Here is a 13774-nt window from a genome sequence, read left to right on the forward strand (position 1 = left end):
TGTCACAACCTAAAACCTGTTGCCTAATACAAGCCATAAAGATTTATGCCTAAGTTTTCTTCCAAGAAGTTTATAGTTTTAGTTTAGTTAATTGTCAGAAATCAATCATAAATGTGTGAGTTTACTTCTAGACTCAATCCTGCCACGACCTGCATGGATGTACTGCTGAATCTGACTACAGCGACTGGGAATGAGAAATAAAGACACACAGACATAGACACACGTAGACACACAAAGCTGGGTTCAGGAGGACTGCACATTCCTGGTGGGATATGTGAGCACCTACCTGAGCCAGAGTGTTTATTTTATAGGTCAGTACCAGGAAATGAATCAGGTAAAAATCAAGTTTCTACAATTCTTAGATCTAAGATAAAAGGAATGAGGTCTGGTGGGCTTATTTTCCTAAAGCTATAGAAGCTTAATTACAACACATCTGTTCTGGAATCATCAAGGCACGCAGGACACCTTATCTAAGGTATTGATTAATCTGGCCTCAAGGAGTCTCCAAACATTTTTGGTACTTTATCTAGTTTTGCAGCAGGGGGCTGGTATGCGGACACAGCAGGTTGTTTTCTTCAAGGGAGATGCAGGAACAAAGGTCAAGACACCAGGGGCTGGGAAGAATGAGTAGGAGAGCTCTGCAAGCTCCTGCCATGGAGAAACTTTGCAAGCTCCATCATTTCCCAGTCCAGGGTCCCTGCCTGCTCTCCAACATCTCCCCCTACTCTATTTCTTAAAAATAGATGCATTGCTGTGTCTTATCTGAGGAATCGCCTTGTGGTCTTTCGAGCTCTGACTGTTGACTAATGATGGTAATCATAGCTAGCAGAACAGCGGGAGTTTCTTTCTGTTCCCACCCCTTAACAGCATTCTTGGCCATATCCACCAAGCATTTTATTTGACCCCAAGTTGGGGATGTGGATCCCTGGGTTGTTTTACCACGTTTGTGAAGGTGATGATGGTAAGGGTGGTTCCTTATCACTTTCAGTGACAGGATCTCTGTAGGGTTGGTTCTCGGTGGGCTTGGGCTCCTCTCCTCCTCCATCAGGTGGAGCTTCTGCATCTGATGGCTGATGAGTTCCATGGGTCTTCACGAACCGCGAGGGTACCCAAATTGGGTTTTCTGCACCTTCAGGAAAAACACAAACATGGCCTTGGCCCCATAACAAGACCAGGCTCGGGCCTTGTCAGGCCCCAATCATTACATCTTTCCACAATACCTGTGGCAAATGTTGTTTGTTACACTGTTCCCAATGTTTTTCAGCTGGAGTAAAGCCAGATTCAGAGCAATTAAAAAAATTTAAAGTAAAAAGAGCTTTGCTAATTTGAGTGGCCGGGGAGCTATTTCCCCTTCTTGTCTTTGTAATTGAAGTTTTAAGGTTTGGTGAGCCTGTTCCACTATAGCTTGGCCTTGTGGGTTGTAGGGGATGCCTGTGGTATGAAGAATTTTGTAGGAGGAACAAAAAGCCTTGAAGGCAGTAGATGTATAGCCTGGGCCATTATCAGTTCTTATATGGAGTGGCTTGCCCATCACAGCAAAGGTGGCCAAACAGTGATCTATGACATGGCGTGTTGCTTGTCCTGATCTTGGAGAGGCAAAAACAAAACCACAGTAAGTATCAATAACAACATGGACATAACGCTCTCATCCAAAAGATGTAGTGTGAGTAACATCCATCTGCCATAATGTTAGAGGGCGAAGACCACAAGGGTTAACTCCCTCAGCAGGCACAGGCAAATGAGAAGCACATTTTGAACATGATTTAACAACTTGACGAGCTTGTTCTTGGGTGATATGAAAATGTTTATGAAGAACTCAGGAGTTTTGGTGGAACTGTGAATGACTTTGTATGGCCTGGTTTACTGGTGATGCAGTAGCTATCTGTCAAATTAATGGAGAAACCAAGGCATTGGCCTGGCAATTGCCCTCTGCCAATGGCCCAGGAAGGACAGAATGGGACCAGAGATGGCCCACAAAATAGGATGTTGGTGTTGTTGTAATAAAGCCCTTAATTCATGGAAAAGATGAAAAAGCTGTTCATTGCTGGTGTGTCCTATATAGGAAGTTTCAATAGTTTTGACCACACTGTATACATAGGCACTGTCTGTATATAAATTAAAAGGAACATGAGCAAAATCCTGACAAGCCGATATAACTGCCTGAAGCTCAGCACACTGAGCACTGGAAAAACCTGTCTGTACAACCTTTTCTCGAGAGGAAAAATAAGCGTTTCCAGAACCTGAAGCATCAGTAAAAATCACAAGAGCCTGAGGCATGGGATCCTCTCGGATATTGTGAGGAAATGTAAAAGTATGTTGAGAAGCAAAATTAAGAGGCTTAGAGGAAGGCAAATGTTCTCCAAGCTGTCCTGTAAAGTTTGCTAATGCATTTTGCCACATGGTATCAGTGCACCGTAACCAAGCCTACTGTTCCTTGGTAAATGGGACAATAATAAGGGAGGTTCTAGTCCTAGGAGTTGTACAGTGTGAAAATGTCCCATGGCTATTAATTTTGCTACCATATTATGGTAAGGAGTGATGACCCTAGCAGGGGAGTGAGGTAAATGTAGCCACTCCAGTACTCCCTGAGTCTGCCAAAGAACTCCTGTGGGTAGACTTGTAGTAGGTAAAATAAGAAGTTGTGTTGGTTGAGAATAATCAGCATGAGCTCTGAGAGTTATGAATGGCTTGCTCAACCTTAGCCAGGGCCATAGGACCCTCTGGTGTAAGATATCTAGGAGAAGACGGTTGAGTGTCTCCCTGTAAAATTTTGAAGAGTGGAGACAGTTTACGGGTGGTAAGTTTTAAGGCAGGATGCAGCCAATTTATATCACCTAATAATTTTTGAAAATCATGTAAGGTTTTTAAATTATCTTTACAGATTTCTATTTTTTGGAGGTGGATGGTACAATAAGCTGGCCAAAATGTAAAAAGGGAGATTGTTTTTGTATCTTTTTTTTGGAGCTACAATAAGACCCATTTGGCTAAATTATAAGCAACAAAAGAAGTTTAGAAGAAGTGGGCTTCCTCCAACACAATCCTATCCCACTGCCTATCCTTCTATATCCTTTTGCCAGTACCATACTGTCTTGGTTACTATGGCATTGTAGTAGGTTTTGAAATTGGGAAGTCTGAGTCTTCTTACTTTGATCTTCTGTTTTAGAATTGTTTCCACTATTCTTGGTCCTGTGCAATTCCATATGAGTTTTACAATCAGCCTGTCAAGTCCTAAAATGAAGTTAGCTGGGAGACTGATAAGGATTGTGTTGAATCTGTTTGGGGAGTTGCATTTTTTTAGTCCATTTTTCATTACTCTAATGAAATAGCCGAGGTATGAAAGAAAAGGTTTCTTTTGACTCATGGTTCTGAAGACATACTCCTCATCTGGTGATGTCCTTCTTGCTGGTAGAGTTCTGAGGTGGTGCAGAGCATCACATGGCAAGAGATAGGGAGCACATTGTGTATGTATGTGTGGTTTCTCTCTTCTTATAAAGTCCCAATCATGGAGGTGCCACTAAAATGATTTTATCTAATCTTAGTCACCTCCCAAAGATCCCACCTTTAACACCAAGGTAAGATTAAGTTTACACTCTCTTAATACCATTAACAAATGCCTTGGGGATTAAACTCCTGCTTGTTCGAGGGGACAAACCATAGCAGTACTGCCATCTTAACAAATCTTTTAAAAATTTCTTTCAGTCATGTTTTATTTTCAGAGTGTAAGTTTTGCCTTTATTTTGTTAAGTTTATTCCTACATTTTATTCTTTTTGATGCAATTGTGGATGGAATTGTTTTCTAAATTTCACTTGTTCAATGCAAGTGTAGAAAAATAGTTGATTTTGTATTCTGTAACCCCGTTCAATTTGCTTTAGTGGGCTCCTAACATTTTCTGTAAAGAAGATGATGTCATCTGTAAATACAGTTTTATTTCTTTTTTCCAATTGGATGTCTTTTCTTTTTCTTACCAATTGCCCTGACTAGAAACTTCAATATGTTGAAATTTCAAGTGGTTAGAGAAGACGTTATGTTCTGGTTCTGATCTATGGAGAAAAGGTGTCAGGCCTCAACTATTACCGATGTTAGCTGTGGGTGTTCACGTGCCATTTATTAGTTTGAGGAAGCTCCCCTCTAGCCCTAATTTATTGATTATTCTTATCAATAAAGGGGTTCAGGCATACAGATGCCTTTTCTGTATCTATTGAAATGACCAAAAGATTGGTCTCTCCCTTTCTTGGTATTCACTGGTATGCTACATTGATAGGGTTTTGTATGTTCACCAACTTTACATTCCTAGGATAAACTCTCTTGCCCATGGTGTATGATCTCTTCTATACTGAAAGATTCACTTTGCTTATATTTTGTTGATGATTTTTGTCTATAATCATATTTTTGTTGTATTCAAAATTTTCAGTCTATATTCTTAAGGGTATAGTTTTTTTTTTCAACATGCTTGCCTGGTTTTGATATCAGAACAATACTGGCCTGTTGGAATGAGTTAGTATTCTGTGTTCTTTTTCTTCTCCTCATTCTCCCCCTTCTTCTTCTTGAATATCTTAGAACAATTGGTGCTAATTCCTCAAACATTTGGCAAAAATCTTCAGTAATGTCATCTGGTGCTTGGTTTTCTTCTGGGAAATGTTTTGACTATGAACTCAGTCTCCTTATTATAGGTCTGTTTAGATTTTTCTTTCTTCTTAAGTTAGTTTCAGGTACTTTGAGCATTTTTAGAAATTTGTCCATTTCATATACGTTGCTTAAGTTTCTCTTCAGAGTATTCCTTATAATAATTTTTAGTCCTGGAAGGTTGGTAGTTAGGCTTCCCCCACCTCCACCTTTATTCCTCAGTTAGTAATTTCACTTCTCTTCATTTGTTTATTCTGGGTCTAATTACAGATTTTTAAATTTTGTTGATATTCTCAAAGAACTAACTTTTGGTTTCATAGATTTTTCTCTATTTTATTTCTTTCTACTGTCTTTTATTTTTTCTCCTTTAGGTTTTTACTTTTTCTAGTTCAGTAATGTGGAAAATTACTGACTAGGCTGACTTGAGATCTTCCTTCTTTTAGAATGTAGGCATCGGTAGATAAAAAATTACCTTTAAGTTTGGTTTTGATATATTTTGCTTTCATTCACTTCAAGATGTTTTCCTTATGATTTTGTCTTTGGCTCACTTGTTATTCATGAGTGTATTGTTCAAGTTCCACACTTTTCTGAGTTTATTTCTGGTATTATCTCCTAAATTCATTTCACTGTGGTTAGGAAGCATTCACTGAATTAACTGAATGCTCTTAAACTTATTGTGGTTTATTTTATGGCTTAACATGTAGCCTAATCTGAACAATGTTCCATGAATACTCAAGAAAAATGTGCATTCTGCTGCTGTTGGGGGAAAGAGTTCTACTGATATTTGTTAAGTCTAGTTGGTATATAGTGTTTCTAAGGATTTCTGTTTCTTCCCCAATTTTCTGTATGGTGGTTCTAGCTACTACTCAAAGTGGAATATTCAGGTCTCCAACTATTACTGGTGAGTTGTATATTTCTCCATTCAATAATGCCAAATTACGTATTTGGGCTTTTGGATACATATACAATTGCTGTCATCCTGATGAACTGACTCCTTGTCATCATCAAATGTCTTTGTCTCTAGGAGTAATTTTTGTCTTAAAGTCTACTATTAATGTAGCCACTATGGGTCTTTTGGTTATGGTTTACATCTGCTTCTATGATTTTACTTTCAACTCATATGTATATGTCGTTGTCTAAAGTATGCTTTTCTTAAAGAGGGTTCACAGTCGAATCATGACAGTTCTTTTTTAAAAATCAGTTCTTCTAATCTCTTTAAGAGTTTAATCCATTTGATTTTTGGTATGATTCATGTCTTATTTTGTTATTTATTTTCTATATACTATCTCATTTGTTCCTCAGTTAGTCCACGACTGCCTTTTGTGTTATTTTCTAGTGTGTAATTTTAATTCTCTTATTTCTTTTACTAGTTTTGAGTTGTTTTCTTAATAGTTGCCCAGGAATTAGCATTAATGCCTTAATTAATAACAATCTAGTTTGGATTAATAACAGCTAAGGTTTAATAATATGCAAAAACTTTTTTCTATATATTTGTTCCACACCCCATTTATGCTGCATTTTTGTCACAACCTACATCTTCATGCAGTGTGTGCCTATTGATATAAAGCCATTATAAAAAGCAATTGTATGTTGAATTAGATGGGAAAAAAGGAGTCACAAATATACCATTCACTTATACTATCTTGTTTGAATAGCAAATAGTTTATTGGTAAGTTCATGCTTTCAACTGCAGTAGTAAGATCACTTGAATGGCAGGCAACCATGTCAAAAGAATAAATGCTAGTCATCAGAATGTCTGTGGTCATTGAGCTGTCTCAGAAATCTCAAACTACTTAGAGGCTGAATCTTCATTATTGGGGATTTAAACTCAGGGCTCTGTGCTTGCTAGGCAGGTGCTCTAAAGCTTGAGTCATACTTTCGGCCCTTTTTGCTCTGGTTATTTTGGAGATAGGGTCTTGCTTTTTGCCCAGACCAGTCTAGCCCACGATCCTCCTGTTTTAGGCTTCTTGCTGTTGCTGGGATGACATGCGTGTGCCATCATGCCCAGCTTTTTTTTCCATTGAGATGGGGGTCTACTTGGGCTAGCCTCAAATCATGATGCTACTCAGCCTCCAGAGTAGCTAGGATTGCAGGTGTGAGCCACAGGCATCCAGCTTCAGAGGCTGAATCTTAGAAAAGGTTATTTTCTTAAGATCCTCCATTAGTCTATAATGGAAAGATCCACAGTACCCAGAATCTGTAGAATTCTGCAGATTACCACCTTCTAGCCAAACATAACCTGTTGGCACATAACTATGGTGTTTAAAGAAATCTGATAGACTAGAAGCAAGGTCTTTGTCTCCTTTCAAACCAATTACTCTTGCACAAATACATGATTTTGGATTACTCAGATTTCTGCAATCACAATGTTACCTCTTTGGCTATCATAAAAATGTAGGATAAGATTTCCTGCAAAGACAGTATCTGAATTTTGAGTTGTAGGTTCTATTGATGGTCCAGAACCTATTATACCACCACCAATGTATTCAGAAGCACAATGGGCTATCTAGCCATACTGAATAGTGTAGCCAACACTTCACAAGATTTTCTTGCAAAAACACGAAGTACAGTTCTGTTGGTCCTGCCATCATTGGCCATAGGTCTGTTCTACATTGCAATTTTTAAGATAGTTGTATGGTTTCCAGAAAAAAAAAAATCTAACACATGTCTGAAAGCATGTGGGTGAATCCTGCTTGCAGGAGTCCCAAGACCCAGATAGGTCTTTCTCATCTTTATATTTACCTATGTGGTTTTTACTCACACTTATTTCTTCATGCATATTTCATTTACTGCCTTAGTGCCTTCCATTTCAGCTTAAATACCGACCATCTTCAACAGTCTTCATCTTTGGTATTAACAATTATGTCTTTGTGTGAATATTTTTTTGGAGTGGGGGGCAGTACTGAGGTTCTGAACTGAGGGACTCATGTTTGCTAGGCAGGCACTCTACCACTTGAGCCATCCCCCGCCCCCAAGCCCTTTCTTGCTTTAGTTATTTTTCTAATAGGTCTCCCATTTTTGCCCAAGACTAGTCTCAGGCCATGATACTCCTACCTAGAGTTTCCTGCATAGCGGATAGGGGCATGCACCATCATGCCCAACTTATTTGTTGAGATAGGTCCTGCTGACTTTTGTCTGGGCTGGCTTTGAACCAACATCCTTTCAATCTTCACGTCCTATCTGGAATTACAGTTGTGAGCCACCACATGGTACCTGACCTGTCTGCTAGGTTTTGATCCTGCTTTAGGCCAATCCCTCTTTACTATTTTCCGATTCCTTCCTGGGCTATCCCACCGTGGTATCTGGAAAGTACATAACTTTTTGATTTTGGGGGTGCACCCAGCTGAGTTTGACTTGAGTGTCAGAGGACTTTGGGCTTGGACTTTTGGGCAATGCCGGAACAGTTGAGACTTTGGGGACAAGTTGAATGCATTTCACATTGTGACAGGGACCTGAACATTTGGGAGCCAAGGGAAGAACACTGATTTGGATACTGAGTGTTCCTCAAAGGCACACGTGTTGCGCGGAGGGTAGGTGGGTGTTGTATGCTATTGGAAGATAGTAGAACCTTCAAGAGGTGGAGCCTGGTGAGGTCTTAGGTCATTGGTCATCAAAAGGAATTGTGGGACCCTCCATCCCTTCTTTCTGTGGCTTCCTAGCCAAAAGGTAAAAAGTTTCCTTCGTCATGTGCTCCCTGTTATTTTCACCTGGTACCTCCACCAGAGGCCTAAAAGCAGTGTGTTGGCCAATCATGGACTGAACCCCAAAACTGTGAGCCAAACAATGTTTTCTCTTTGTAAGTTAATTATCTCAGGCATTTTGTTAGTGATGTAAAGATGACTAATGCAATGTTTTTCATCAAATTTGGGATGTTTACAGCATTGTATCTTCAAATGTTACTTTCTCTCCTCTTGCAACCCCCACAGTGTTGGGCATCTTGGTCAGCATGATGTCCTCCAGGTCCCTTGGGTTCTGTTTATTTTTCTTATTTTCTGTTTCTCTGATTACTACTAATTAAACTTTCATGTTCATTTATTTTTTCCTTTGTCCTACTTAACTCTACTGTTGAGCCCCTTCACTGCATTAGTAGTAAAATTATTCAGTATAAGCTTGCTGAATCTCTATTTCATCCCTTTAAAAATATTTTTTTCAGAAGAGCACTGGTGGCTCATGCCTGTAATCCTAGCTACTCAGGAGACAGAGATCAGGAGGACCATGTTTGCAGCCAGTCCAGGCAAATAGTTCCTGAGACCCTATTTTGAAAATATGTTTATTTTTCAGATAATGTCTCACGTTTTTGCCCTTGCTGGCCTTGAACTGAGATCTACCTCCACCTCCCAAATATCTGGAATTACAAGCATCTCGCCTGGTCCTGAAGTATAAATAGACGAGAGGCAAGGTAAAAGTCAATTCCTCACAAAACACCCTTTTGAAATACATTAAAATCTGAGTTTAAAAACTATCCTTCATCAAATATTTTTCTACCTGTAGAATGCTATTCAGTGAAAGTAACTGCTATTTCTGGATTACAGTACACTGAAATAAGACTCAGGATTGAACAGGATGCAACACTCAAATAACTGAGTAATTTCTTCTTTATAACTTTGTTTGAATGTATTGGAAAAAGCTTATCTAATCATAATGATTTTCTTAAGTCAATTAGTCACTGTTCATCCAACTTAAAAGACAACTATTACTATTTCTCTAATTTGTTTCCAATATTTTTTTTTGTGTCCCAGACACAGTGACATCTTTTGTTCTTTCAACAAATGTAAGTAATAAAATTATTGGTTTCACTTAGACAATAGCTCACACCACCATGCACTCACCATTACCAAAACTAGATAGCTTGGCAGATTGGAGAGGTAGGTTTAATGCACTATCATAAGTAAGGATAAAAATCACATGTAACACTCATTTTAGGAGATGAAAAGTTTACTTAGAAATTGAAGACATTTAGCAAAGACAAACACTATTTTCTATTTTCCATATTCTACAGAAATACAGTCATTTATAGTTGGTTTGGTATAGGTCACATGTTAAAAACAAATGTAATGGAAAAAGGAATGGTTCATTCTACTTGTCTGCCATTTATCATAATTTAATAAGTGTACCAGTACACTTAATAAGTACTGGGAATAGCTGCATAGTAAGATTAAAATCCTAGGGCTGTTAATATACATCATTGTATAATAAGAATAATATAAAACAAAATAGGTACAGATATACAATTAGCATGCAATTTAAACTATTATTTTGAACAAACAGGACAGAATTTAGTGAAAACAACTGAAAAATGTACTGATGATGTGTTGTTATGATCAGTACATCATGGTATTTTACATGGCATAAAATTTCTTCTTCCATAAATAATGGCTAGCAAATTGGAACAGGTTGATGTGATTGCTAGACCACATTTAAAATGAAGATAAAGGAAAACAAGTGGCTACTTCTATTAGATACTAATTTTTAAAGTACCAAAATTCTTGCCTATGAATTTAAAGGAAAGTCATTCTTTGTACCCTATGCATCTGCACACCACCCAAGACAGCAGGTCTTAGCCACATGTGGCTCTTCACTTGAAATATAGCCAATCAGAACTGAGATGTTTCAGGGCAAAGTACACACTGAATTTTGGAGACTTCATGTAGAAAGAAAAAAAGGTAAAAATATCTCATTGTCAATTTTTTATATTAATTACATGTTCAAATGTTATTTTTAATATATTGAAGAAATATAGAACTAAAGTTAGTCTCACCTCTGTTTAATATGGCTACAATTAAAAACTGCTTTGTGGCTCACATTTTATTTCTATTGAATAGTGCAGTTATGTAGATAATGTATAGTTATTACATTAGACTTAGAATTTAGCATCAAAATTGAAGCACTGTGGAGTACTGACTCCCAGAATACCGTAAGTACACTCTGCACATACCAATGCATCAAAAAATTTATTCTTACCCCTCTGCAAGGTAGGCATGTTAAGTGTACAAAATTCACAAAATATTTAACCCTTAAGAAATGTCAATTATTATATAGTAAGAGCTAAAGAAACCTCAATGCAGACTGCTATACTGGAGGAAAACAGATTAAGAAACACAGAAGTGCTGTTAGTGGAGACAGTATTTTTAGTTAAATAAGTTAGCCAAACTAACTTTTAATGCCCAAGATCTGACCCTTCACCTCAAATCATATATGCAACTTGTTTATTTGAACACAAATCACAAAACATCTTAAAATAATATTAAGTGTAACTTAACTGAAATGCTCCTTACCTGGTTAATTAGGGAAAATGGGCATTTGTGTTAAGATTTCCAACTTTGCTTCAGGGGGTTGGCTGAAATCTCCAAGCAATGTAAAGTTAACATGTATGGTGAATTCTAATAGCAGAGTATAGTATCTTACACCTTTCCCTTAAATTAAAGCCCCTTAGTGTTAAAACTAAGCAACTGGCTAGTACCCAAGAAACTTGGGTTAAAAAAAGCATTACTGTTTGTAAAAAAATTTTTTCTTCCTTTGTTTTAGCTTTTGTAGTAGAGTATGTAAGTATCTGGCATACTTATAGTACTTCTTTTATTTTGTTCTTTTATACTGTTCAAAAACAGTATGTTAATCTCGTACACATTTCATTATTCTCCTAGAACACGACATATCAAAACACAACACTGACAGCAGTCACTTCGGTCAGAAGCCAGCCTCATAGTCTTGTGCCAAGAAGCTCACCAAAGGAGAATGCCCAGTTACACCTGTGCTACACTTGGTCCCTACAGCTCAGGCAGGAATGCTTGTTTCCAAACTGTTTTATCTTTTGTGTTAGGTGAACTCTGACCAAAACACCCTGAAAGCTACAAATGAACAGGTACTGAAACTACTGTATCATACGTAAAAACTTCTTCCTCATGTCAAAGACATTGTTAGAAAACAAGCAAGTAGAGGTTATTTAATGCAACTTCTTATTCTATCATTACTGCTTTTAAGACATTAAAAAGCAATCAGTACTTAGGAAGAAATAAAAATAACCCTAAAGCAGAAAGTACCAGCTATATCAATACAGACATGGATTGCAGAAGACAACAGATCTCCTCAGAGTTCAGCTGCCACGTTTTTAAGACATTTGATCACACTTACTAATGTGTCCTGCACAAGAAGACACTACTTCTTCACATCTCCTATAGTCAGACCATGCTCTACATAAACAGTATTTCATTATATGTTTATAACTCCAGCTTAAATAAGCTTAATAATTCAGGTCAAACGATAAAATTTTTCAGTTTTACACATACATTACTCTACAAATATACTCCTCAGTGAAACAATGAGAACTGTTTCCTTACTGAAAGCTCACTGTTGTTTGATTTTAGACCAATAATTGACTGTCTTCTGAGTACCTACTATGAATGCACTCAGTCTATATCCATTTTTTTAACCAGTAACTAAAAATACCCGATCCAGCTGCATGATATTGATGAGGGAGGAAATAAATGAGAATTTCTGATAGAATGCTGTTTGAGTCAACATTTGGATATGTGAAGTTGTACATCCCTATAACAACAACAAAAAAAAAAACCCACAAACTTCAAATGGATAACATTACCTTATAAACAAATCATCTGAGGTATGCTGCATAGTACTTTGAGGAAAGTGATTGCCAGACATAAAATTAAGGCTGACTCGCTAAAAGGTCTGGGGGAAAAACTAGTATGTCATGGTTGATAAACCACTAAAGACTTAAAATATCTGGTTAATTAGGACATATGGGCACTTGTATTAGATTTCCAACTCTGCTGGAGAGGGTTGGTCTAATAAAGAAAACTGCCTTAAATAGGGGTACTTTAAGCAAATATGAAAATAAAAATCCTCAGCATAAAATTTTTTGTTAAAAATCATAAATATGCTGAAAATCTCTTATACATGTGTGTATGTGTACACGCACATATTCAGATACCATAACAACCGTGCACTTTTCCCTTATATATTTGATCCTGATTATATATTTCAAGCCAAATTGTGTATTTCAGCTGAAACTAAGAATGAGGAGAATGATAAAACAAAGATAAGCTCGTCTTATCTCTCTATCCTTTACCAATTATGACTTGTTGGATTCCTACAACATGCAAGGCATTGTACAGTGCACTGAACATGTACAGGTCTGCACCTAAAACACTCTCAAGGAAACAGATGCCTTAGGAAGCAAAATACTCATCAATTTGAAAACCAGTTTCCTCAATAGGATTTCTAAAAGTTGAGAATGGTATTAATTAAAGTGAGATTTTCCCCATCTCCCCAAACATGGAAATGTAATACAGAAATCATTTCCACAGAACATACATAAGATAATGTTTATAACAAAGCCATAGGGACAAAGCAGCAAGATGAACAAGGCAGTCATGATATCTACTAGCTACTGTACTGGTAGTGGTTTATAAAAAAATACTATATATACTAAAATTTTAAGAGCTAGTACTATATGTAGCATATTTTTGCTGTTTCTTTTTTGCCACTGAATATAAAATTTTTGTCCTACGTTGACTAAATCTTTTTTACCCTGAGGAGTAACAAATGACTAAGAAAAGAAATGTGAGGGCTAGCTTTATGGATTGCAGCAGTGTCAGAAAGCACAAACTTTATATAGCTAATATTCTTGGAAGCACAATGTTTTTACCAGCAGACCAAGCTTCTGCCATATATATATATATATATATATAATTTTATTTTTGTTTTTTTTTTAAGCAGAGAGTTTGGTTTTACAGTGTTAACATGGCTGGTTTGGTGACAGTAGAGAAGTCAAAAGCTGGTAGCCTGAGGTTCCCCTCCAACCCAGACCCACAATGGATGTGGATTCATTGGCTTTCTGTCTCCACTATGAACACAGAACATTGTTGCCCTTTAGGCTTTATATTATTCAAGAATTCTCTGTAAAGCACTTTGGAATCCTAACTATACATTTTAATGAAATTACAACAACTATCTGTTATCGCGAAATATGAAATTCCTATCCCTCCCCCTCCATATACAAATACATAAAATAATACATTTTGAATTTCATCTCAATTCTTACTTCTGATATTTAAAAAAAAAAAAGTCTTATTTTCCCCCTGTTAACTATCCTACATCAAGCATGAATTTGGGAGGAAAGGAAGGTCTTTAGAG

The 13774-nt window shown here is 37.1% G+C and overlaps 1 protein-coding gene across 2 annotated transcripts in view; it reads right to left on the bottom strand.

The window, feature by feature from the left end:
- Nucleotides 1-224: 224 nt before the first annotated feature.
- Ptar1 (protein prenyltransferase alpha subunit repeat containing 1) overlaps nt 225-13774 on the bottom strand; it is a 56610-nt gene continuing 43060 nt past the window's right edge. For both annotated transcript variants that reach the window (XM_074052009.1, XM_074052008.1), the window contains one exon: nt 225-1129. In XM_074052009.1, the coding sequence (XP_073908110.1) occupies nt 1091-1129 (39 nt within the window). In that variant the 3' untranslated portion in view covers nt 225-1090. The remainder of the gene's footprint in view (nt 1130-13774) is intronic.

This window comes from Castor canadensis, chromosome 13 (assembly GCF_047511655.1).
Source record: "Castor canadensis chromosome 13, mCasCan1.hap1v2, whole genome shotgun sequence".
NCBI lineage: Eukaryota > Metazoa > Chordata > Mammalia > Rodentia > Castoridae > Castor > Castor canadensis.